The sequence below is a fragment of the Natator depressus genome, chromosome 8 (genome assembly GCF_965152275.1).
Source record: "Natator depressus isolate rNatDep1 chromosome 8, rNatDep2.hap1, whole genome shotgun sequence".
Lineage (NCBI taxonomy): Eukaryota > Metazoa > Chordata > Testudines > Cheloniidae > Natator > Natator depressus.
Genome location: NC_134241.1, coordinates 820307 through 845711, shown reverse-complemented (window position 1 = coordinate 845711; position 25405 = coordinate 820307). Strand labels below are relative to the sequence as shown.

Here is a 25405-nt window from a genome sequence, read left to right as displayed (position 1 = left end):
CATTTATTTGAGCATAAGCTTTCGGATTGACGGGGACCAGGTGTGCTGAAGATTCAGCGAGAGACGGTTTCAGGGGGCGGTTAACCCCTGGGAGTGTGTGACCAGAGAGAAGGACTTTTGCAGTAACAGGGTCCCCCGGGGGATTGCAGCGAGTGGTCCCAGGGGCGGAGGAGTCTGCAGCTCGACCCTGGCAAAGAGGTGGTGACCTCAAGAAGGACTGGCACACTAGGGGTTCTTCCTGGAAACCGTGGACAGCTGCCCAGGCCTGCGAGTGGCAGCAGGGAGATGTGATGCAGCAGGGAGGGGGGAGTGTTGACCTGGGAACGTGGCAGGGGAGTTTCACTGGGGATGGGAGACCTGAGAGCCTGTCACCTGAGCCGGGAGGGGGAGGCGGAGGTAACACCTCTGCCCGGGAAACCGGACAAAGGCTGCAGGAGGGAGCCTGCTGGGGGTGGGGGGGAAGGGTTTAGTTTCAGTTTGGGGCTGGGTGGAGGAACGCAGGGAAACCCAGGGCTGGGGTCTAAGTTCCCTGCCCCCCAGAAGGACTTGACTGAGGGGTCCTGGTTGTACCCACAAGTTCTGTTTTAGACTGTGTCCCTGTTGTCCAATAAACCTTCCGTTTTACTGGCTGGCTGAGAGTCACGGTGAATCCCAGGAAGAGGGGTGCAAGACACGGACTCCCCCACACTCCGTGACAACTGGTGGCGCTGATCCACCAGGCGCTGGAAGGTGGCTGGCACTCCCTTGAGGCCGAAAGGCAGGGTCAGGAACTCACAAAGGCCGATTTCAGCCGGGCCTCTGCATCCAGCGGCACTTGCCAGTAACCCTTTGTAAGATCCTTGGTGGTAAGGTATCGAGCTCCTCCCAATTTGTCTAGGAGCTCATCAGGCCTGGGCATGGGGTAGGCATCAGATACAGTGATGGCACTGAGCTTCCGATAGGCCACACAGAACCGGACCGACCCGTCCTCTTTGGGGACCAGCACCACCGGCGAGGCCCAAGGGCTGGCAGATGGCTGGATCACCCCCAAAGCCGGCATGTCCCTGACCTCTCTTTCCAGGTCCTGAGCAGGTGAGCTACAGCTAAATTTGTTAGTCTCTAAGGTGCCACAAGTACTCCTTTTCTTTTTTCTATTGAGATAATTCACTTAGCAGGATACCAAGGGAAGAAAAAAACTTTTGTAGTGGTAATGAGAGTGGCCCCTTTCAGACAGTTGACAAGAAGGTGTGAGTAACCGTAGGGGAAAACTAGGTTTAGATTTTGTAATGACCCAACCACTCCCAGTCTTTATTCAGGCCTAATTTGATGGTGTCCAGTTTGCAAATGAATAGGTAGGATGAGATACCACTGGGGGCAGATTCTCTCATTGGTTACTGCTAGGTTCTTGCCCCTCTCTCTGCAGTAACTGGCAGGGTACAGGACTAAATGAACCTCAGATCTGAGCCCATCTGTCAGTTGCTGAGGCAGCCAGGATGCTGTGGTGCTGCTGATGGACAAACTGAGTCAGACCATCCAGCCCAGGATCCTGCCTGCCGGCAGTGGCCACTTCCAGGTGCTTCAGGGGGACTGAACAGGACAATCACTGAGTGATCTCCACTCCCAGCTTCTGGTGAGCAGAGCATGGGGTTGCATCCCTGCCCATCTGGCCTAATAGCCCTTGATGGACCTGTCCTCCACGAACGTGTCTTGTTATAGCTCTGCCTTCACGTGCCCTGGCAGTGAGTTTCACGGGTTGTGTGTGCGTTATCTGCTGCTCCCCAAGGAGCACAACTCCGAGCAGGATGCAAGGTAGCCACAAACGCAGCAGCCTGGCAGGGTGGGCCTGGCCCCTGTTGATTTGCTACTGCTGGCTGTGCACATGTCAGCACTCCCATTTCCCTGCTCCCTGGGTTAGCACAGCCACAAGTGGAGCAGGGGCAGAGCTCTTAACGCCCCGTCCCTGGCAAGGCCAGGGGCTGCCGGCTCAAAGCGCTGCAGAGCTGGAGAAGCCGGCACGCTTTGGCATGAGTGGGGGGACCTTGGGGGTGGGCGGAGCCAGGGCTGGGACTCTGCCCAGTCCAGCTGCCTTGGGAGAACAAAGCTCCCAAACGCTGAACTCTCCAGCGGCATCCGCACCACGGGCCGAGAGCAGCCTGCAAGCGGCGCCGGGCGAGGTGGCAGCTCCCAGACCCTACCCAGCAGCTGTGGGCAGGAGCCTGCGTCAGCTCATGAAAGGCTGTGGGTGCAAGGGCATTTGGAGAGGCGCTGGAGCTGGAGTCCAGGCAGGACCCAGGGCCTTTCCTGCCTCTGGCAGAGAACACCCCAGGGGAGCTTTAAGAGGCAGGAGCCACCACAGTCATGCAGGGGGCTTGAGCCCCTCACCATTGTATCTGATCTGAGACACACGGTGCTGGGCCAGTGGGGTCAGCAGCACGGAGCACAGGGCCGAGTGCCCCCCTGCAGGGCCGCGCCCCCTGGTACCATGCTGGGGCATTGGAGTCAGTGCTGGCTGCAGGAAGCCTTCCCCTCCTAAGCCCCCCGCACCACCATTGTAAGTGTTCCTTGGGTGGCGACTTCCTTAGGTCCCGGCTGATTCTCAGCTTGTGCCATCGGCCCTCGGGTGAGCTCAGGGCTGGTGAGGGGGCTGCACTGCCAGGAGGTGAGCGCGAGTGACAGATGAGGGGCCTGGGCAGCAGATTCTCTGCCAAGGAAGATGCTAAGCCCAGTTCCTGGCTCTCGTGCTGCCAGCGGCTGGGGCAGGTTCCTGGGGGAACGCAGCAGGAGTCGGTGGAATTGCAGGAGCAGGGCCCAGTGAGTCGTGTGCCCCATTAGCAGAGCCTGAGGAAGGCTAATCTTGGGAGGAGGCCCCAAGCTGCAGCTAAGAGCTGGTCACTGGTGCGGGATGTTGCTGGTGCACGTGCTGGTCACCGGGGGGCTGCTGTTTTCCAGGGGGCTGAGGTCTGGGGCATGGCCTTTGGCTGCCTTGTAGCAGCTTCCCCCACCTGTAGGCTCCGGCCTTTTCTTTGGGAACACTGGTCAGGAGCCAATGGAGCTGGGAGCAGCCCTTCATTTGTGGCAGGGCTGAGCCCCCGCGCTTCTGGGCTTGCCACGTCAGTTCTGAATGTAAAAAAACCAGCTGGAGCTCTGACCACTCTGTCATTACAAATTAAGCCCTGGCTGGGGGGTATGAAACCAACCGTAGGGCGGAACAGGTCCGGACCAGCAGGGTCCCTGGTGCCTGTCTGAGGCCAGCCAGGGAGCCCTGCAGGGCAGCTGCAGTCCAGAGCTCACTTTCGCAGCCAGAGCGTGGAGCTGGAGACTGTGTGGGCTCCCCCAGGGGCACAGCACCCGCCTGCAAAGCCAGGCAGTGCTAATGAAGGACGTGACACAGGAGAAGTGGCGCGTTGGCACCTACCACGCAAGGTGCCATGGCAGCCCCGCAGCCGCACTCGCTGTATGGGGGGCAGGGAGCTGAGCCTTGAGTGCACTGGGCTGCTCTGAAACAAAGCAGTGGGGGGTGGGTGCTGGGGGGTCCGGGCAGTGGGTGGGGATCCTGGGGGAGGGCCTGGGGTGTGTGAGGGCACTGGGGAGTTGGGTGAGGGGTGCTGGGGGTCCAGGCGGTGAGTGAGGGGAGCTTGGGGTGCTGGGGGGCGGCGTCTGAGTCTGGGAGGTGGGTACTAGGGGGCGCAGGGGAGGTCTGGGCAGTGGGCAAGGGGAGCTCGGGGCGCTAGGGAGCAGGGTCCATGTCTGGGGTGCTGGGGGGCCTGGCCGTGTGGGGCCGGTCTTGGGGGTTGGGCGAGGGGCGCGGGGTCCGTGTCTGGAGCGCTGGGGGAGGGTCTGGGGGGGGTCCGTGTCTGGGGTGCGGGGGGCCTGGCGGTGTGTGTGTGGGATCTTGGGGGTTGGGCGCGGGGTCTGTGTCTGGAGCACTTGAGGCGGATGGGGGGCTGGGGGGGGTCCGTGTCCAGGGTGCTGGGGGGCCTGGTGGTGTGGGGTGGGGCTTGGGGATTGGGCGAGGGGCGCGGTGTCTGTATCTGGATCGCTGGGGGGTTGGGCCGGGGCGTGGGGGTGCGGGGTCCGTGTCCAGGACACTGGGGGGGTCCGGGCGGTGGGCGAGGGGAGCTGGGGGCGCTAGGGGGTGGGGTCCAGGTTCGGGGTGCTGGGGGGATCAGGGCGGGGGCCGGGGCCGGGGCTCGGGAGGGGGCGGGGTCCGTGTCTGTAGCTCTGGGGGGTTGGGCAGGGGGCGCTGGGGTGCGGGGTCCGTGTCCAGGGCGCTGGGGGGGTCCGGGCGGTGGGCGAGGGGAGCTGGGGGTGCTAGGGGGCGGGGTCCGGGTTCGGGGTGCTGGGGGGCCGGGCGGCGAGGGGCGCTGGGGGGATCAGGGCGGGGGCCGGGGCCGGGGCTCGGGAGGGGGCTGGGGTCCGTGTCTGTAGCTCTGGGGGGTTGGGCGGGGGGCGCTGGGGTGCGGGGTCCGTATCCAGGGCGCTGGAGGGGTCCGGTGGGTGGGCGAGGGGAGCTGGGGGTGCTAGGGGGCGGGGTCCGGGTTCGGGGCGCTGGGGGGGTCCGGGCGGTGGGCGAGGGGGGCTGGGGGTGCTAGGGGGCGGGGGCCGGGTTCGGGGCGCTGGGGGGGTCCGGGCGGTGGGCGAGGGGCGCTGGGGGGCGGGGGCCGGGCGGCGAGAGGCGCTGGGGGAGCAGGGCGGGGGCCGGGGCCGGGGCGCGGGGTCCGGCCCGGGGCCGGGGCGCGGCGCTAAGGCCGGGCGGGCGCGGCGGCGGGCGGAGCCGGCCCGCCCCTGGCCCGCCCCGCCCGGCTGCTGCAGTGTCTCCGAGGCAGGCGGGCGGCCGGGTCCTTGGCTTCGCGCGGCTCCCTGCGCCCGGCATGGCTGGCGTGAGCTTCGGGGCGCACCGGCTGGCGCTGCTGGCCGCCTACCAGGAGGTGATCGGCGAGGGGAGCCCCACGGACTGGTGAGCGCCCGGCGCTTTGGGCGGCTCCACGCGGGGCCGGGGGGGACCGAGCCCCGGGGCGGCGCCCCCGGGCCCCCCAGCCGGGGCCGAGCAGCAGCCACGAGGGGCCCAGAATGGTGCGCGGGCGGCGCGGCGGGCTGGGGAGCCGGGGCCGGGCCCCTCGGGGCGGGCTGCGCTGGGCGAGGAAGCCCGGAGCCCCCCGGGGCCAAGGGCGCCCCGAGACCAGCCCCCTGGGTCCGCCCGCTGCGGGGTGGGGGACGCCCCCCCCGGGCGCAGGGAGGCAGCGTCCGGCTCCAGGGGGGCCCGGACCCGAGCGAGCCCTGCCCAGGTTGCTCCAGCTCCCGGCGCCCCGCTCCGGCTCCCCGGCTGTGGCCCATCTCCGCGGAGTCCCTAGCCCCGGGTCCCCAGCACCGCCCCGGACTCTGCCCGGCCCCGGCCCCAACTGCCCGGGCGGTTCGGGGCTGTTGGGCCTTCGGGGGTGCAAGAGTCTGTAGCGACAAGCTGCACAAAGGAGGGTGGGGCTGGGGGATGCGGGGGGAGGGGAGGGGAGGGGAGGGGCGGGGGGAGGAGGCGGTTGGGGGGCTGGGGAGGTGGGTGGGGGGTGGTCAGGTTGCTAGCCGTGCCCGTCCTCCCGCTGGCCCTGCCACTGGCTCCCGTGGGATCCATTCCCAGCCCTGCAGTCTGGCTCCAGCAGGCCCATCGCCTCCTGCCAGGGTGGGCCTTGGCCTGCCAAGCACCCGCTGGGGATGGGCAGCTCTGGAGGCCCCATTTCCTTTCCTCTCCCCATCTTTCTCCAAGGCAGTGTCCACCCTGCCTGTGCTGGAGGGACCCCCAAATTGCTTCTTGCTGGAGTGGCTGGTTCCGGTGGTGGAGACGCGGGCCCACAGCCTCTGAACCGGAGCCACCGACATCCCACCCTGCACTGGGGAGGCGGGCATTGCTGGGGATGCTGGTACCTGCTGGCATGGAGGGGCTGCCACCTCAGCCAGCGGGAGGGGGCAGCGAGGTCACCAGACCTGGCCAGCACCTTGGGGTGCAGGACGGCCGGCTCTGTCTAATGGCCCCCAGTAGGGGAACTCAGTGCTGCGTGCCTGGGCCCGGGTCCCCGCAGGATCCTGCGGCTCTGCCCTGTGGAGCAAAGGCTTGTGGGAGCCTGGGCGGCCGTTTGGCGCTTTGCTCAGCATTGGTGCTTGCTCCGGTGTTGGCCAGGCTGGGGAATGGCCTCGCGGTGTGCTCTGGGGCAGCCGAGTCTTTGTCTTTGAGTGAAGAGGCCCCCGTGGCTCTGGTCCTGCCCCCCAGGCTCTCCCCGGTTTCCCAGTGTGTCCCATGGCTGTGGGTTCTCTTTCCAGTCATCCTTTCCCAACAGCCGGTGAGGTGCCAGGGTGGTGCCTCCCCACCCTGGCCAGAGCCCCAGCTCCTCGGGACGTTCATGTGGGAGCAGGGTCTCAGGGTGCAAAGTCTCTTGCTTTTGATACCCCCCTTCTGGGGTGAAATAGCGATGTTGCCCCTTGGCAGGACACGTCTCTGTCGGCGCTTTGTCCAGGGAATGGAGGGAAGCAAATGGCTAGTGGCCATGCAGGGCCGGGGCTGCATCCGGCGGTTCCCTGGGCGGTCGGGCCTGGAGCTTTTCTCTGCCCCCACTCGCTGGTCCGAACGGACAGGGGAAAGGACCTGTGCTGTCCGGCCCCTGAAGCCACGACCACTCAGCCACACCATCTCATTGGCATCTCCCCTCAGCTGGGTCTGCCCCCTTCCCCCGAAATCGCTTGCACATGAGTGAGGCTCTGCTGCCTGGCCCTGCTGGCCCTGGCTGAGCGCTCTGTGCAGGGATTGTTGCCCTCGGCCCCTTTTGCATCTTCCTCCAGCTGCCGGACGGTGCGGCTGGTGCCCGGTTCCACTGTTAGTGAGCGCTGGGGCCTGCTCCCTGCCTTTCTCTGTGGACCCACAAGGCCCTCCCAGCGAGTGTGCACTTCACCCCCACTCCAGCTGCTGCGCTCCACTCCCTGCCCTCCCCGGGCCCCGCCAGCTCCCTGCCTCTCTCACCCCTCAGCCAAGGAGCAGGGGTGCTGCCCTTCTTCCTGCCCCCGCCCCGATAAAGGGCCAGCAGCACGTGAGCTGCTCTCCTCCCACACAGGACCTGGGGGCTTGGAGGGGCATCAGCCCCCTCCCCAACCATGTTACCGCGGAACAATAACTGGGGGGGCTGGGGCAGGGGCCAGGGAGCAGGCGCAAAGGCTTCCGGGGAGACGGCCAATGAGCTGGCGATGCAGTGAGTGTGGGGTGTGGGGAGCTGGAGGCTGGGGGCCAGCGTGGCCCCTGACAAGTTCTAACCTGCTTTGTGAAGCGAGGCTGGAGCCCTAGGTCTGGGCGGGGCGCCGAGCAGGGGGCGAAGTGGGGAAGCTCCATGGGGTGTGCAGGGAGGAGGGTCTTGAGGCGCTGGGGATGGAGTTGACCCCCGGGGGCTGAGGAGGACTCCCCACTTCGGGCAGGCTGGAGCCCCTGTGGCTCTGGAGGCAGCTCTGAGCGTGTGGTGGGCGGAGGCTGCATTGGAGGCCCCGGCCAAGGGGAGGCTTTGTTCCTGGGCGCGCTGAGGGAACCTGGCCCAGGGGCTGCTGCATGGAAAGGTGGCTAGAGCCAAGGCACCGGGTCTGGCGGCGAGGGGAGCAGCGACCTAGGGGCAGGGCGTCCACCAGCACTTGGGGATGGCCAGCTCAGCCAGAGACGCGGGCTGGGGTCGGGTGCTCAGACCGGGAGCTCTTTGAGCCTGGGGGCAGCGTCCCCCTCCAGAGTCGGGGCTGGGGTCGGGGGCTGCTCTGGCATGGGGCAGGTGGCTTGTTGCTGGTGAGATGCTGTCCGGGCCCCTGGAGCGCCAGGCTCCCAGGCCGAAGGGCCTGGCACGTCCCGGCTGGCTCTGGGGCTGCTGCCCAATGCGCCCCAAACATGGGGCCTGGTGCCACTGTGGGGTGAGGCCCAGCTTGCAGCCAGTCAGAATGCAGGATGCAAATTGGCCCAGTGGCATTTGATTGGCCCAGCGGCCGTTGGTCACATGGGGCTGCTGAGCAATTGCCCAAGTGGGAAGCGCAAATCTCCAGGGGCGGGTGGAGCCGCGTGGGCACCCTGGGCAGGGGTGTCCTACCCGAGACAGGCTGGGTGAGGGCGGAGGGGGCATGTGCCAGGCAGCAGGAGAAGACCCCGGTGCTGCCCCCTGGCAGAGCAGGCTGAAAAGGAAGCCAGGTCCCACCTGCTCCAGCCCCAGCAGCCGCCTGAGGCTGCAGACGGGTCACCGCTGCTGGCCCAGGTCACGGGAGGCGCAGTCATGTTGCTGCTGGCCCTTGGGGGCGGGGTGGACACACGGCACCTGTCTAATCCGGCAGACAGAGGCATTGGCTTCTCCCCCAGCAGCCAGCGGGACCCTGTCTCCAAGAGGTCACGGCCAGGCCCATCCAGCGTGGCCCTTCTGGCCAAGTCACCGCTCCTCAACGGGGGGCGACCCGAGGGGGCGGCACATCTCTGGTCACACTGACCAGGGGCCAGGAGACACTGGCAGTGTTGGGCTGGCTTCTGACAGACTCCACCCGTGCTCTCTGGCCGGGAGTCCCCTTCCAGGCCGCCTCCCTGTGGCTCAGGCTGACCTGAGCAGCCCCCACCCCCACGTGGGCCCATCTGGCCCCGGGGGGCAGTAGGGCAGCACCATGGGGAAAGAGCAGGGGCAGGGCGGGCAGCGCTCCTGAGAGCTGGGGTGCCAGGGCCCGGTCTGCCCACCCGAGACAGTCCCCTGGGAAACACTGCGCATGCAGCAGGGCCGGCCTGGGGGCTGAACAATGGGCTCCTTATGCAGCCAGTCCCCCAGCCAGCCATGCAGCAGCTGGGGCACGGGCTGCGTGCTGCATAACAACAGCCCTGGCAACAGTGTGCTCTGGTCACCTCCTCCCCACCCACCCGGATGAGCCGGGTCGGGGACAAGGCCCTTGTCCGGCCTCCTGGGGAGCACAGGCCAGAGACCTGGCTCACATGGTTCCTGCAGCGGAGCTGGCGGAAAGCTCTCCCATGGCTGGGGTGAGTGCAGCCGGCCTGGGGACCAGAGGACGGCTTCAGGCGCGGCTGGGCAGGGGGCAGGACTTGCTTCCGGAGTTTAGGCCTTGCCCCCTCCTTTGGGCTCTCTGCCCCCTCCCTCTAGGTTGCTGCTGGGCGCGTGGTGGTTCTGGGGCTGGCAGCCCTGGGAACCTGGCAGCTTCTTGGGAGGGGCAACAGCCCCAGCCACTGGGCCTGAATTGTTCCTTTATAAAGATCTAACTCAGGGGCTGGGCTCTCTGCTGGAGAAGCTGGGTGCAAGGGGAGGAGGCTGGGGACAAGGTGAGGTGGTGCAGAGGGGCCGCTCCACCATCCTCTGGGAGAGAGACTGTGCAGGAGCTTGTTCTCAGGGCATGGGCATCAGGCTCCGTGCTCAGGGTTCGGCTCGGATAGCAGGGGCTGCGGGTCTGGAGTGAGGGCCATCATCAGAGCCGGGAGCTGGGGCTGGGGCTGGATGGGGCCATGGAGGGAGCTAGCGCTCCTAAGCACGGCCTTGTTGCCCAGACAGGGCTCCCATCTCAGGGCTGCTCAGCACAGGGAAGGGGATGTTTAGTCTGGGGCTTCCCCTCCCCTGAGCGTCCCGGAGGGTCCGGGGTCAGAGCGGCCCCTCCCCCTCCCTGCCTGGTGGAGGCGGCTGGGCCCATTACTCCATAGGAAAGGAATTCGGTGCTGTTTTCCGTGCAGTGACTTGCTGGGCCTGCATTGGAAACACATGTGCGCAGGCTGGGGCTGGGGGGGACGGGGCTTCTCCCCCTCCAGGCCATGGGGTGCAGGGGTCGGAACAGGGCTGCCCCATGCCCCATTCACACTCTGCGCGGACGTGTCCCGGGCCCATGCTTTGTGCTTCCCCCCTCGCTGGCTGCTGGGCCCCAAGCCTGGGATGTGCAATGTGCTGTCCCCGGCCCATGTGGTGTGAGGGCTGGTGGGGCAGGGCGCGGTGCTGCTCCCAGGGCACTGGGGGGTGCTGGCTCGGCTGCTGGGGTTCAAGAGGCACTTGAGGGGCTGACAAAGGGACACTTGAGGGAGGGTCTCATGAGGATGATCCCCCCCGCCCTCCCTGGCCTGGCTGCGCAGTGACTGGCTAGCTTGTCTGCGGCTGAGCCCAGAGCTCCGAGCAAGGCAGCGGCACTGGGGGTCTCTGCCAGTGTCCCTTCTCGTTATTTATGTCCATGTGCGGAATGAATTTTGTGATGTGTGGCACATCACCTTCGTACTGGTGCACATAACATTCATGTGGTGGGGGTGGGGCTGAGGGGTTCACGGTGCGGGAGGGGCTCTGGGTTGGGAAAGAGGGTTGTGGTGTGGGGGGATGCGAGCTCTGGCTGGGGGTGTGGGCTCTGGGGTGGGGCTGGGGATGAGGGGCTTTGGGTACAGGAGGGGGCTCAGGGCTGGGGTAGAGGGTTGAGGTGCGGGGGTGAGGGCTCCGGGGTGGGGCCTGGGATGAGGGGCTTGGGATATGGGCTCAGGGCTGAGGCAGAGGGTTGGGGTGGGGGGTTTTGGGCTCTGGGGTGGGGCCAGGGATGAGGTGTTTGGGGTACAGGCTGCCCCAGGGCTGCAACGGGGAGAGGTGCCTCTCCCCAGCCATGGCAGCTCCGGCGGGGCCAAGGGAGGGGCTCCTCTCCCCGGCTGGCTGCGGCAAGTCCGGGACAGGTCCGTGTTGGGGCATCCTCTCCCCGCCACAGCCCTGAGCCCCTGTGTGGGGCTTAATGGGCAGCTGCGCGGCCGTGCAGCTTAGAGGGAACTTAGGTCTCCGTGTTGTGGAAGATGGTGCCCATGGGGCGAAGGCCTGGCTTGGCAAGGAAGCTGGAGGGGGTCCTACGGCTCATGTGGGCACCTGGGGTAGCGGTGGCCTGTGGAACTTTCTGTTGCCGGAGCCGGGATGCAGAGCACGCAGCATGTGGGAGGGTGGTGGGGCAGGCGCATTCTGGGCCTTTGTGCTCTGCCCATGTCTAACATTGCCCTTCATGTCTCTTCCTCCTTGGCCTGCTTCCTGTCACCTCGTCCCATCAGCCCTGGGCTCTGGGACAGACTCCCCCGCCACTGCCAGGCTGCAGAGGTGCCCGTGCGGCTCGCTCACACCAGCATTGCACCGCTGGCCCAGGGCCAGGCACACAGGGAGCTGAAGCTGCTAAAATTAGCTGCCCATTGTGAGAGTTAATGGAAGGTCAGGCTGGTTTCTGATTGCACCAGGCTGGTCTGGGCCAGGCCCCTGGGCATGCTGTCCCCCCAGGCACGCTCCCCCCTGGGCCGTGCCCGGTGCAGGAAGCAGGGCTCCCGGTGGCTTTGGTGCTGTGCCACTGGGAAGATCCATGCCACCCTGTGTGGAAAGGGGGCTCGGGCAGCCTGGGCACTGACCTGGCCATGCAAGGGTTGGGGGGAAGGAAATTACCCAGTATCCCTCAGCCCCGCCCAGGCTCCCTGCCCCGCAGTGACCCCCATGCTTGTTGCGTGCCCATGGTCTCCCAACAGCACTGCTCCCGCTCCGCTGGTGTTGCCCCCCAGCCTGCCCCTTCCCCATTGGCAGTGCCACTCGCGCTGGCTGAATCCACGTGGTGCCCGGCCCAGCCCTCGAGTCTCCTGTGGCTCAAACCTGTGGGTATCTCCATCTGCCCTGTGCAGCTGGGGGAGGGTCTCGGATGCCCCAGGGCTGAGCATGCTGCGGGGAGGGGCAGGCTGGTGGGGGGCTGTGCAGCAATGAGGCTCCAGCTGATTGTTCCTGTTTCGTGGCCCCATGTGGGGTGTTGCCTGGCACCGGGCTCTGGGCAGGGGGCAGTGCCCTTCTGTGGGACAGGCAGGGCGCTGGGGCTGTGCATGGGGGGCAGTGCCCAGTGTGGGGGGCAGCGCCCAGTGTGTGTGTGGGGGCGTCTGTGCAGATGGGGACTGTCCCCGCTCTTTGTCTGGTTACATTGGAGCTGGGGGCTGGAGCAGGGATTTGGTCGTGGCTCGTGGTGCTCATCAGGGGCGCAGGAACCCCGTGGGCTCCCCACTGCCAGGCAGGTGAGTGCCCTGGTGCCCTGGTGCGGTGGGCTGGGATTTTGAGGGTCCCCGCACATCCCCCCCATCCCTGCAGCTGGGCTGGAGCAGAGTTCAGGACCATCCGGCTCAGGGTCGGGGGGCAGCCTGGGCCGGGGAGGAGCCCATGTCCTGAGCTGCCAATCTGGGAGATTTGGATTTTGAGATTAACGTTGATCTCCCTTATGCCATTATCTGTGTCTCGGGGAGGGGGTGGCTCCCAGTACTACCAGCTCTGTACCGGTTCAGGGACTGGAGGGCGGGCTGCTTGGGGGGTGTTGGTCCCCAGTGGTGCAGCTGCTCCTGTCCCCCCACCCAGTGCTTGGTATGGACAGGTCCTGTGGGAATGGGGAAGTGGTCTGCGCCCACGGCTGGGTTTGGACTCTGCCTGGTGAAAGGGGTGAATGCCCGCAAGAGCCACAGGCAACATGAGGGCCAGGGTGGAAGGTTGGGGGGTCATCGCGTCCCTGGGCTCGGAGCTTGGTCGTTACTAGGCCAGGTAACAGCATCCTGCTTGAGGGGCTAGACCAGGGATGGACAAACTTTTTGGCCTGAGGGCCACATCTGGGTTGAGAAATTGTATGCAGGGCCATGCATGGGGGGTTGGGGTGCGGCAGGGGGCTCGGGGCAGGGGTTCGGGGTGTGGGCTCCGGGGTGGCAGTGGTGCGCTGTTGGGCTAAGGCAGGCTCCCTGCCTTCCCTGGCCCCATGCTACTCCCGGAATGGCCAGCATGTCCGGCAGTGGCTCCTGGGGGTGGGAGGGGGCAGGCAGCTCTGCTGCGCGCTGCCCTCACCTGTGGGTACTGCCCCCAAAGCTCTCATTGCCCGCAGTTCCCCGTTCCCGGCCAATGGGAGCTACAGGGGGCGGTGCCTGCAGGCAAGGGCGGCGCACAGAGCCCTCTGTCCCCCACCCCAGGAGCTGCAGGGATGTGGTGCCGACCGCTTCCGGGAGCGGTGCAGGGCCAGGGCAAGCAGGGAGCCTGCTTTAGCCCCGCTGCGACATGGGACTGGCAATCCTGCGGGCTGGATTGAAAGCCCTGATAGGTCAGATCTGGCCTGCAGGCCATAGTTTGCCCTCCCCTGGGCTAGGGGCTCCTGGGTCTCCTGCTGGCATGGCCCTTGCTGGGCCACGGGCTGGGGGGCCCCCAGTGCTGATGGTCGGGGACCTGCAGAGCCGACAGCCTGAGTCTCTGCAGCCTCCAGGGGTGTGAGGGATGAACGGGGTTTGTTAGCCCTGCCTTGGGGGGCCCCGGGGCTGAGGCCAGGGCTTGCGATTCCCCATCCCCTGCTCTGGGCCTCCGGGGCTAACGTGACTGCCCCTCCCGGGATGAGTCCAGGCGGCCACGGAGCTGCCCTGGGCCCACGTGGCCCTTCCCCTCCTCATCCCCCCGAGACCCCAGAAGTTCAGCCAGGTGGATGAGGAGCTGGGTGCGGGGATCCCAGCTCAGCAGATGGGGAATGTGGTGATTCAGCAAATGGCCCCGGCTCCGCAGCGTGTCCCTCAGCGAGCGGCCTGGTGGGGGATGGGGAAAGGTGCACAGCCCGGGGGCCGGGGCGGCGCGCTCGGGAGCCGGGGGGCCAGTCTGCAGTGGGGAGCAAGATGTGTTTGAGGGGAGGGGTCCGTGGGGCAAAGTACAGCAGCTAGTGCCCCCGCTCGGGCGCCTGCCAGACACCAGTGCGCCCCCTGCCTCCCCCACTTCCCCCACTAATCATCTCCTCATCTTGTGAGCGCCATCCCAGCTGGAGAGCTGGGTGGTTGCCATGGAGACAGAGGATGCTGGTTGCCTAGATAAGCTGAAATTTCCCTGTCTTCGCCCACCAGCCCTGGACCGTCTCTGCCGGCTGCCCACCCCCGCCTTTGAGGAGGGGCCGCCATGGGGTGCAGGGGATACAGACAGCAGGGCTTCATGTGGGGCAGTGGGTGGGGGGAGGGGGCCTTCCCAAGCACAGTCCGGAGAGGGGCCGGTATCCAAGAAACCGTCTCCATGGAGCCCCCATCACACCCTGAAGGCTCATTGATTTGCTGCTACTGCTTTAATTGCTTTCCGCTCCCTGCCAGGGGCTCACGCAGCCTGGGAACGTGAGCAGCTCTTGCTTTGTCCTGCGGGAGGCGCTGCTGCCCGAGTCCCAGCGTTCCCTGTGGGTGAACAGTCGCTGACTGGCCCCAGCCAGGTGAATCCTGGTCCCTTCCCCCTCCAGTCGCCCGCCGCCCCCATGCCCCCAGCTCATAGGTGACCAGCCACCACGCTGCCTGGTGGCGGGGTGAAAAGGACCTGCTAGGTGCGTTGGCCTGGGGACTGGGACCCCCAGCCCTGTTGGCCATCCCCTTCCCTGCCTCAGCCCCACAGTGCCTGAAGCCCAGGGCAGGGGGTGGCTCACCCCCCACTCCCTGCTCACAGAGCAATGGGGCCCCAGACCCCCACGTGGCTGGCACTTGGATTCCGCCCCCCGTCTTGCTGGGAGCGGCCACAGGGAGGCTTCTCCCCGGGCCTCTGGTGCCTCCCGCCCCTGGCTGGCCCTGGGACAGGTGCCCAGGTAGCTGGGCAGGCTGCTGAGATTTGTTCTGCTCAGGGGCAGGCGAAAGGCTTGTGCCAGCGGCAGAGACTTGCTGGGAGCCGGGCTCTGCTGGCGGCCCCCCTCCGCTGGCGCCCACAGGGTCAGCGTGAGGGCACGCGGCTGGCTGGGGGGAGGGGTCGTGCAGCGTGGCCTGGAGTGCCCAGTGCAGGGGGGCACAGCTCCCTGCCCCCATCCTGGCTCTCCCGTGGGAATCTCCTCCCCAGGGCTGAGGTCTCCACAGCTGCTGGAGGACAGGGTGTGCCAGCTTCTGGCCTCATCTTTCCCCTTTGCTATGAGGTGGGGGGTTCCCTCAGCTGCGGGGGGGGCTGGCAGGTGTGCTGTGTGTGGTAAGGGGTGCAGGCCCCCCGTGAGCAGGCTCTAGTGGAGTGCTGCGGCTGTGCCCGCCCCATGTCCGGTGCAGGGGCCATGGCTGGAGCCTTGCTGTCCCTCACGCGCTCTCCTCCCCCAGGGCTTTGTACACCTACGAGGATGAGTCTGACGACCTGAAGCTGGCTGCGTCGGGAGGTAAGGGGACCCCAGCCCCCCACCTTGCTCTGCTACCCATGCCCCCTGCCAACGGCCCTGGGGGTTCCCTCCCTCCTGCCAATGCAGGGCTGCAGTTTTAGGGGGTTGAGGGCGCCTAAACACCCCTCCCCCACAAAGAACTTGACACCTGGGGGGGCGGGGTGGACAGACTGTCCGTGGTCCCTCCCTGCCCCATCCCCTGTGTGTGTGTGGGGGGGACAGACTGACTGACTGTGCTTCCTCCCTGCCCGGCCAGGAGGCGGTTTGCAGGAGCTCTCTGGCCACTTTGAGAACCAGAAGGTGATGTACGGCTTCTGCAGTGTCAAAGAGCCCCAGGCAGCGCTGCCCAAATACGTCCTGGTCAACTGGGTGAGTAGGGCCCGCGGAGGACGGGTGCAGGCCTGTGGGGAGGGACACCTCCCCTTTGAGCCCGTTTGCAGAGAACCACGTTCGGGATGATGAGGCTCAGGGTCCGGTGTGGATTGCAACTCGCCTGAGTCATTGCGGTGGGGGGGCTGGTCGTGCTGTTCTGTGGGGGTTGGATGCCTGTTCCTATATGCTATCTGATAGCTCTCTATAGGTAGGGGGATCCTTGCCCGGTTCGGGCCTGTTCCTGGCCTAATGCTAGTCAACGTGATCAGTGAGCTGGAAGAAAATATCAAGTCATTTCTCATAAAGTTTGCAAAGGACACATCAGTTCTGGGAGGGACTAAGGCTGGGGACTGGTCAATTCTAGGGCCATCTGGGTCGCTTGGCAGCTGGGCTCATTAGACAAGCATATGTCTGAATACAGTGCAAAACAGGGTGGCACATCTGGCACCCGAGGGTGGGGGGGTGCATGGCTGGCTGGGGGCAGCAGCTAAGAAAGCAGCGACTCAGAACAGGACTTGGGGTCGTGACGGGAACCAGCTGAGCCAGGGCTTCAAACAGGATATTGAACACGGGCAGAAAGTTCAGCGATCCAGGGCCTGGGAAACCAGCCTGGCGGCACTGGGTCCATTCACTGAACACAGAGGAGGCTACAGGTGCCCTGACCCTGGTCTCTGGATGCCAACATGGGGAGGAGATTCCCAAGAGGAGGGGGCCCTTCAGTCCTGCTGGCCAAGCCAGAACGAGAGCCAGTGCCTGGAAATGGGACAGGACACAACCCAGACGAGCCCGGAGGCACCGATGGGGAACAGGGAGGGGAACTGACCACCAGAGTTAATTGGGAATTTCCTTGCTGCAGGCTGAGGTGGATTCTGCCTCACTTGGAGTCCGTAAATCCTGTCTGGGCCCCTCTGTCTGTCTGAGCCAGGGGCTCTGTGCTCTCCGGCCTCCCAGAGCTCAGAGGGGACGGTCCTGTGTGGCCTGAACATCCAGGAATACTCTCCCCGCCCCACATCTCCAGGGTCCTTGGGCTTGGAGGCTGGGCAGGGCCCGGTGGCGCTGGGTGGGGCCCTGTGGCATGGCCCTAATGCACCTGGCCCCATAGCTTTTCCAGGGATCCCTCCTGGGCTCAGCGCCCATCTTGCTCTTGTGCTGCCACCTAGTGGACCTCTGCCTCCCTGCACTGGACCCAGCTGAGCTGCGGTGGGGGGGTCTCTCCAGACTCCAGGAGTGTAGCCTGGGTAGGCTGCGTGCCCCGCCCACCTTAGCATCCAGGCCTATGCAAGTCTGAGCAGGGGTGTGATGCTGCCGCCACAGAGGCCCGGCGCATCCCTCGGGCACCTGAGGTGCAGGACAGAGCTCTGCGCCCGCCCATCAGAAAGGGACACTCCGGCCGCCTGCCCTGCCATGTTCTGAGCTGCCCCATGCACCTGCCCAGCTCGGCAGGTGAAGCCCAGTGCCTGCGGGCACCAGGCTGGGAAGAGGGTGTCGGGGGAGACGCTGAGCAAGCACCATCTGTCATTGCCCAGCCACCCGAATTTCCACTCCGAGCTGCTGCCCTGGCACCCCCTGCAGCCCCGTCTCACTCTGCTCTCTGTGCCCTGGCAGGTTGGGGAGGACGTGGCCGATGCCCGCAAGTGTGCCTGTGCCAGCCACGTGGCCAAGATCGCAGAGTTCTTCCAGGTCAGTGTGTGTCAGTTTGTGGATGACACTAAACTGGGAGGAGTGGTAGATACACTGGAGGGCAGGGATAGGATACAGAGGGACCTAGACAAATTGGAGGATTGGGCCAAAAGAAACCTGATGAGGTTCAATAAGGATAAGTGCAGAGTCCTGCACTTAGGATGGAAGAATCCAATGCACCGCTACAGACTAGGGACCGAATGGCTCGGCAGCAGTTCTGCAGAAAAGGACCTAGGGGTGACAGTGGACGAGAAGCTGGATATGAGTCAGCAGTGTGCCCTTGTTGCCAAGAAGGCTAACGGCATTTTGGGCTGTATAAGTAGGGGCATAGCGAGCAGATCGAGGGACGTGATCGTTCCCCTCTATTCGACATTGGTGAGGCCTCATCTGGAGTACTGTGTCCAGTTTTGGGCCCCACACGACAAGAAGGATGTGGATAAATTGGAGAGAGTCCAGCGAAGGGCAACAAAAATGATTAGGGGACTGGAACACGACTTATGAGGAGACGCTGAGGGAACTGGGATTGTTTAGTCTACGGAAGAGAAGAATGAGGGGGGATTTGATAGCTGCTTTTAACTACCTGAAAGGTGGATCCAAAGAGGATGGATCTAGACTATTCTCGGTGATAGCAGATGACAGGACAAGGAGTAATGGTCTCAAGTTGCAGTGGGGGAGGTTTAGGTTGGATATTAGGAAAAACTTTTTCACTAGGAGGGTGGTGAAACACTGGAATGCGTTACCTAGGGAGGTGGTGGAATCCCCTTCCTTAGAAGTTTTTAAGGTCAGGCTTGACAAAGCCCTGGCTGGGATGATTTAGTTGGGATTGGTCCTGCTCTGGGCAGGGGGTTGGACTAGATGGCCTCCAGAGGTCCCTTCCAACTCTGTTATTCTATGATTCTATGTGTTGGGTATGGGGGTGTGCTGCTGGATTAATTGGGGTGCAGTAACAGGCCCAGAGAGTCCGAGGTGCTAATGTGACCCTGCCACTGTTCAACATTGAACAGGGTTAAACAAGGGCTGGGTTTGGTATCCAGAGCCCTGGGGCTGTTGAGTGCCAGGCAAATGCCTCAGCGAGCCCTCCCCCCCCCCACACCCCGCACCAACTTCCCCCTGGGGACCCTTTGCTGAAGAGACAGAAAAAGAAAAGCTTGAGCCTTTGAAATGTGAGTATCAAGCCAGGCTTTAGTTTTGCAGAGTCCCACGTTCCCTTCCTTTGGCTGCAGAGCCGGGAAAGGGGCAGACCCTTGTCCGACACTTCGAGGCTGGGAACTGTCCTCTGTGCAGAACCGAGGCGGGAGCTGGGCTGGGCCAGAGCTGCTGGTTACAGGCGGGTCCCTTTCCTGTGGGGCCGGACCACGGCAAACGCGCAGAGAGGAGAGAAAGGAGTGACACTGAAACACGCAGCCTCCCTGGCCCAGCACGACGAGGCCTAGCAAACTTGTACCGGCCCCATGCTGGCCTCTGCTCACCGCAGTGCTGCAGGAGACACAGTGTGGGCCAGCAGAATTTCCAGTCCCCAGGCAGGGGCAGACGCGGACCAGCCCAGGGGAGCCGAACCAGGGAGCATGGCAGTGGAGGGCCAGGAGAAGGGCTGGCTGGGGGTGGGTCAGAGGCTGGGCTGGGGCAGTGCAGCTGTTGGCTCAGATCCCCCCCATGCCAGCCGGCCTGGCTCTCCCATGCTGCTCCCCGGTGCAGGGTGTGGATGTTATCGTCAATGCCAGCAGCGTGGAGGACGTGGACCCGGGGGCCATTGGGCAGCGCCTCTCCAACGGCCTGGCTCGCACCTCCAGCCCCGTGCTGCACCGCCTGCGGCTGCGAGAGGACGAGAACGCCGAGCCCGTGGTAAGGCCCCGCGTCCAGGCTGCCTGCCCCAGCCAGGTATTACGAAATGTGGGGGAGTCAGGACCCCGTACCCCTGCTTCCTCTGTGATTCACATTCACCGTGACTCTCAGCCAGCCGGTAGAACAGAAGGTTTATTAGAGACGACAGGAACACAATCCAACGCAGAGCTTGTAGGCATGAACAGGACCCCTTAGTCAGGCCCTTCTCGAGGGTAGGGAGATTAGACCCCAGCCTTGGGGCTCCCTCCTCTTCCTCAGCCAACTCCCCACTCAAAAACCCCTTCAGTGTCTCACCAAGCTTCCCCCAGTCAGCCCTAAACTGAAACTGCCCCCCCCCCCCCCGCTTTGTCCCTTTCCCGGGCCAGGAGGGCACCGGATTCCTTTGTTCTCCAACCCTTTAGCTCTCACCTTGCAGGGGGGAAGGCCCAGGCCATCAGTGGCCAGGAAACAGGGTGTCGGCCATTCTCTGTGTCCAGACCCCTGCACACACCTGCCCTCTAGGGCTCTGCAATGATCATACACCCTTATCCCACTGTCATGGAGTGTGGGGGAGTCCGGGCCCTGCACCCTCTTCCTGGGATTCACTGAGACTCTCAGCCAGCCAGTAAAATGGAAGGTTTATTGGACAACAGGAACACAGTCTCAAACAGAGCTTGTGGGTACAACCAGGACCCCTCAGTCAAGTCCTTCTGGAGGGTAGGGAGCTTAGACCCCAGCCCTGGGGTTCCCTGCGTTCCAGCCCCCAGCACAAAACTGAAAACCAACCTCCCCACCCAGCAGGCTCCCTCCTGCAGCCTTTGTCCAGTTTCCCGGGCAGAGGTGTTACCTTCCCCTCCTGGCTCAGGTGACAGGCTCTCAGGTCTCCCATCCCCAGTGAAACTCCCCTGCCACATTCCCAGGTCAACACTCCCCACTCCCTGCTGCGTCACACCCACCACCTACATACTTAAGAACTGCATAGGGGAAATTGAGGCACCCCCACAATATTCAGAGAAAACATTAAGAACAGTCCCACTTTGTCACACCACCCTGAGGTCGGCCAGGTCCCTTAGCTTCCACAAGGAGGAATCTTTCTGGAACTCAGCGGTCGGGGAAGGGATGGGAACCTGCTCCCTTTTGCCAGCTTGGTCTGAGGCCGCAGCCTCTCTGAGCCATGGTCCCTCGGCGCTCCCTCCCCTCCGGGCTACAGTCCTGCACCTCTGGCAAGGTACCCTCCCTGAGGTCAGGGTGCAGTGCCCCTCGCCAGCTCTGGCTACAGGTCACAACCAGGGCTCCCTGGGGGTTGCTTGGCCAGTCCTCTAGGTCCCCCCGCCCCCAACACCTCAGTGGACAAATGATGGTGCACCCCCACATCCTTGGGGCCCTCCTTGGCCGCCCATTTCAGATGCACCCTCACCACAGGCACCTTGAATGGGGTCCCGCCCACCCCGCTCAGGGTCAGGTAGGTGTTGGGCACCACCCGATCTGGGGCCACCACCTCGGGCCGGGCCAGCGTCACCTCCGCGCCCGTATCCCAGTATCCCTGGACCTTCCTCCCATGCACCTCCAGAAGGACGAGGCACTCGCTCCGTGGGGACAGCCCCGCACCCCCTTCTAAACTGAAAACGTTGAGTCCAGAGCATCCAGCCCTCCAGAAGAGCTGGCCTGGGGTACTCTTCCTCCTGAGCAGTTGATAAGCTGCCAGCCCACCTTGCCTGGGCAGTCTGCCCCTCGTCCGACTGGGTCCCTACCCAGTTAACCCTGGGTGGGTTCAGTCTGCTCAGTCTGTCCCTGAGCTTGGGGCACTGGGTCCGTAAGTGGCCTCTCCGGCCCCAGTGATAGCAGCTCATGTCCCGTTGGTCCCCTCGAGCGGGTCAGCCAACCTGACGCCGGATGTTCCCTTTGGGAGGGGGTTCTCCATATTTTCCCGCTGGGAGGTCCCATGGTGACTCTCTCTCTGCATCGTGGTGCGCCTGCTTGTTTGGGATTCCTCTTTGCTACCCCCTGACCGACCACAGACTCGTCGGCCAGCTGCCCTGCATGTTGCAGGTTCTCTGGCTTTTTGTCCGCCAACCACAGCCTCAGATCAGATGGGCACAGTTCATACAGTTGCTCCAGTACGATTAGGTCGAGCAGGTCCTCCTTAGTTTGGGCCCCATCCGCCCACTTGCTGGCATATCCCTGCATCTGGCGGGTCAATTGTAGATATGTGCCCTCAGGGGTTTTACGCTTCCTCCGGAACCTTTTCCGGTACATCTTGGGAGTCATCCCAAGCTCGCGTAGCAGGGCCTTTTTGAATAGTTTGTAGTCCCCTACCTCCACCCCTTTTATTCAGCTGTGCACCTTCACGCCTTTGGGGTCCAGTATGGGGGTGAGAAACTGGAGCCTGTCTGCGGGGCCTACCCTGTGCAGCTCGCAGGTGTTCTCAAAGGCGTTCAGGAAGTCATCTATGTCCTCCCCTTCCTTATACTGGGCCAGGGAGCCCTTATCAAAGCTCGGTGCAGTCTTGGATCCCCCCACACTCACTGCAGCCGGAGGCTTGCTGATCCTCAGCCTGGCCAGCTCCTGCTGCTGCTGCTTTTCCCGTTCTGCTCGCTCCTCCAGCTCATGCTGATGCTGCCTTTCGCGGTCCTGTCGCTCCTTCTCTCGATCTTCCAACTGTCTCAGTCTCATCTCCCTCTCCCATTCCAGCCGCCGCAGCTCCAGGGATGGGGAGCTCTGGTGGGAGGATCCCCGGCTGGCTGCTGGGGTCAGGGTGCCCTCGGTATTCACTGGGCTCCTCCCAGCCCCTCCTCTAGGCATAGGTAGGAGGGGTCTCGGGATGCCCTCGGCAGCCATCTGACCCCTCCCAGCTGGGTCAGGCATCGGGACCCACACTGCCTCTGCTGGGCTGCTTCCCTCAGAGACAGGGATCGGGTCATCCAAGCGATCCTCCTCCTCCAGCTGGGCAATCAGCTGCTCTTTCGTGAGCCTCCCAGTGCGCAGCCCCCTCTGCCTGCTTAGCTCCACCAGGTCACTCTTAAGGCATTTAGCGTACATCTTCCTGTTGGCCACTCGCAGGCCTGTGTGCTCTCAGCTCCCCACGGCTTCCAGGAGGAACCCCTAGTGTGCCAGCCCTTCTCCAGGTCACCACCTCTCTCCCGGGGTCAAGCCGCAGACTCCTCCACCCCGAGACCGCTCGCTGCAGTCCCCAGGGGGACCCCGTTATTGCAACAGTCCTCGCTGGTCACACACTCCCAGGGGTTAAGCGTAGCTCCTCCGCCTCCTGAAACCGCTCCTCTCTGAATCTTCAGCACGCCTGGTCCTCATTAACCCCCCTTCGTTTTACTGCTCCCCAGTCACTTACTGCAGGAAGCGCCGTCCACGGGGTGCAGTAGATCCCACCTCTGCCACCAGTTGTTATGAAGCGTGGGGGAGTCAGGGTCCTGTATCCCCGCTTCCTCTGCGATTCACATTCACTGTGATCTCTCAGCCAGCCGGTAGAACAGAAGGTTTATTAGAGATGACAGAAACACAATCCAACCCAGAGCTTGTAGGCATAAACAGGACCTCATAGTCAGGTCATTCTGGGGGGTGGAGAATTTAGATCCCCTTCTCTGGGGCTCTCCCCTCGTCCCCAGCCAACTCCCCACTCAAAAACCCCTTCAGCGTCTCACCAAGCTTCCCCCAGCTCCTCCTGCAGCCTTTGTCCAGTTTCCTGGGCAGAGGTGTTACCTCCCACTCCCCATCCTGGCTCAGGTTACAGGCTCTCAGGTCTCCCATCCCCAGTGAAACTCCCCTGCAACATTCCCAGGTCAACACTCCCCCCTCCCTGCTGCATCACAGCAGGCTGGAGGGGGAGCCCCGGCCCAGTCCCCCACCTGCATCCCTCTCCCCAGCAGGTTAGAGATCCTGCCCCACCAGCCATCCTCAGCTGCCTCTCCCAGACCCACTGCTCAGGATCTGGGGCTCTCAACTGTGGGACTGGGGAGTCCAGCGCTATCTGGCACCTGTAGAGCCCTCTGGCCCCATGCTCCCCGGCTTCAGCATGGTGGGGCTGTTCCAGCACTGGGCGCCTTGTGGGAGTCACAGCAAAGGAGCCCCGGAGCCCCAAACCCCCTATCGATACCTGGGGGGGGGAACATGACCTCTGCAGTGCCATTGACCCCTGTGGGAAAATCCCTCTTGCTGCAGGTGCTGTCCCCACCACTGATTCCAGGGAACTGCCAGGCCCTCTTCCCCTCTTCCCCCCTCGCCCCCTCCCCGGATGCTGGGGCACCACTGCGTGCCCCCTCCCCCAATCCCGGGACATTGGCCCCACCCACTGGTGCTGGGGCACTGCTGCACCCCCGCTGACCCCTTTCTGTTCCAGGGCACGACCTATCAGAAGACTGATGCAGCCGTAGAGATGAAACGGCTCAACCGGGAGCAGTTCTGGGAACAGGCCAAGGTAGGGGCAGCCGATGGGCCTGCCAGGGGGCAGAGGCAGCAGTCCTGGGGCACCCCCACCCCATGTGTCCAGGCCTGGCCTGGCCCAGCCGCAGGTCTCTGCAAAGCCTGAGCTGCCCTCAGCCCCGACGCTGCCTCCTGTCCTCTGCACCCCTCACCATCTGTGGCTGGGGTGTGTCCCGAGCCCGCTCTTGAGAGCTCCCCCAAACCAAGTGGTGTCTGGGGTAGCCAGGCGAAACCTGAGTGTTGCTGTGACCCCACACACCAGGGCGCGGTGCCCGGAGCGGGGGAGCCGGGGACGCACCAGGGCGCAGTGCCCGGAGCGGGGGAGCCGGGGACGCACCAGGGCGCAGTGCCCGGAGCGGGGGAGCCGGGGACGCACCAGGGCGCAGTGCCCGGAGCGGGGGAGCCGGGGACGCACCAGGGCGCAGTGCCCGGAGCAGGGGAGCCGGGGACGCACCAGGGTGCGGTGCCCGGAGCGGGGAGCTGGGTCCAGCCTGGGGAACAGGAGCTGCTGCCGCAGGGTGAATGGGCCGGACTTGCTCTCTGGCATCCCTGCAGGGCCATTTGGTTTGGAATGGGGAGGGATTAGGGTTTCACTGTCAGGTTTTGCCCCAAGTCTACCAAAAAACTTCTCCACGACTCTGCCCAGCCCTGGCTGCTAAGCAGGAGATTGTCCTTGAGCCGCTGGTACTGCTGGAGGCGTGGGATGCCTCTCCATGGTGTATGTGTGTGGGGGGTGTCCTGTGGGGCCCGGGGCAGGCAGGGGCCCTGTGGGTAGGACCCTGGTGGGCTGACGGGCTGCCCCCACAGAAGGAGGAGGAGCTGCGGAAGGAGGAGGAGCGACAGAAGGTGCTGGAGGAGCGGCTGCGCTTTGAGCAGGAGCGCATGGAGCAGGAGCGCATGGAGCAGGAGGAGCGGGAGAAGCGCTATCGGGAGCGTGAGGAGCAGATTGAGGAGCACAGGCAAGGGCTGGGCTTGACTCGGTTCTCAGGGGAGGTGTGGGAAGATTCTGCCCCCCGCCATGCATGGGCAGGGGATGAGGGGCTGTGTTCTTTGGGGGTCAGGGTCTTTGTGAGCGCCCTGTCCTGCATGCATGGGGGAATGGCGTGGGGGGAGCATGGCACGGAGAGATGGGTCTAGGGCCTGCGTGGGGCAGGGCGCTGCAAGCTTGTTGATGTATAGTTGGGGTGGATCTGGGGGCTGCTTGGATGGGGGGCAGGGCACTGTGTAGGGCAGGGCGCTGCATGCTTGCTGATGCATTGTTGGGGCGGATCTGGGGGCTGCGTGGATGGGGGCAGGGCGCTGCATGCTTGCTGGTGCGGTGTTGGAGGCAAGTCTAGGGGCTGCATGGTGCCACCTGGAACTGGGGTACCACTGAGCCCACCTGATCCCCCAGCAAAGGTGCCAACTTTTCATATTGCTGGTGGGTGCTTGACCCCCGGCTCTACCCCAGGCCCTGCCCCCACTCCACTCCTTCCCCCCAAGGCCCCACCCCTGCCCCCTCCCCCAAGCGCACCACATCCCCGCTTCTCCCCACTCCCTCCCAGCCTCCCTGCATGCTGCGAAACAGCTGTTCGCGGTGGGCAGGCGGCGTGGGGAGGGAGGGCGAGGTGCTGATCCATGGGGCCTGCTGGTGGGCAGGAGGAACCGGGGGGGGGGGTGCGTGGGAGCTGACTGGGGCTGCTGGTGGCTGCAGATTCATACAGATGCTGAGATCAGCTCTGCATGGGAAGACTCAGCTAACGAACTGCCCAGCACTCAAAGTGCACAACCCCCTCTAGAGGGCAAACCCAAAATTATACCATCTTGCACTGCACAGAGATCTGTACAGCATAAGCTCATGAAATTCGCCCCCTCCCTCAATGTGGAGAGGAATATACACAGCTTGGTGCCCCAAGTTATGATTTCCATACACACGCTGGTCTTAGACAAAACAACGTAAGTTTATTAACTACAAAAAATAGGTTTTAAGTAGGGCTGTCGATTAATCGCAGTTAACTCA

The 25405-nt window shown here is 64.2% G+C and overlaps 1 protein-coding gene across 8 annotated transcripts in view; it reads left to right on the top strand.

Moving 5' to 3' along the window:
• The first annotated feature begins 4770 nt into the window (after nt 1-4770).
• The window catches only part of DBN1 (drebrin 1), a 32004-nt gene continuing 11369 nt past the window's right edge, over nt 4771-25405 (top strand). For 3 of the 8 annotated variants that reach the window (XM_074960117.1, XM_074960116.1, XM_074960119.1), the window contains exons 1-7: nt 4772-4936; nt 15044-15099; nt 15356-15468; nt 17077-17151; nt 18847-18993; nt 23324-23401; nt 24214-24365. In XM_074960117.1, the coding sequence (XP_074816218.1) occupies nt 4851-4936; nt 15044-15099; nt 15356-15468; nt 17077-17151; nt 18847-18993; nt 23324-23401; nt 24214-24365 (707 nt within the window). In that variant the 5' untranslated portion in view covers nt 4772-4850. Of the gene's footprint in view, nt 4937-8866; nt 8993-15043; nt 15100-15355; nt 15469-17076; nt 17152-18846; nt 19030-23323; nt 23402-24213; nt 24366-25405 lie in introns of those variants that run through there. The other 5 variants (XM_074960120.1, XM_074960118.1, XM_074960115.1 and 2 more) reach the window with 4 other exon arrangements.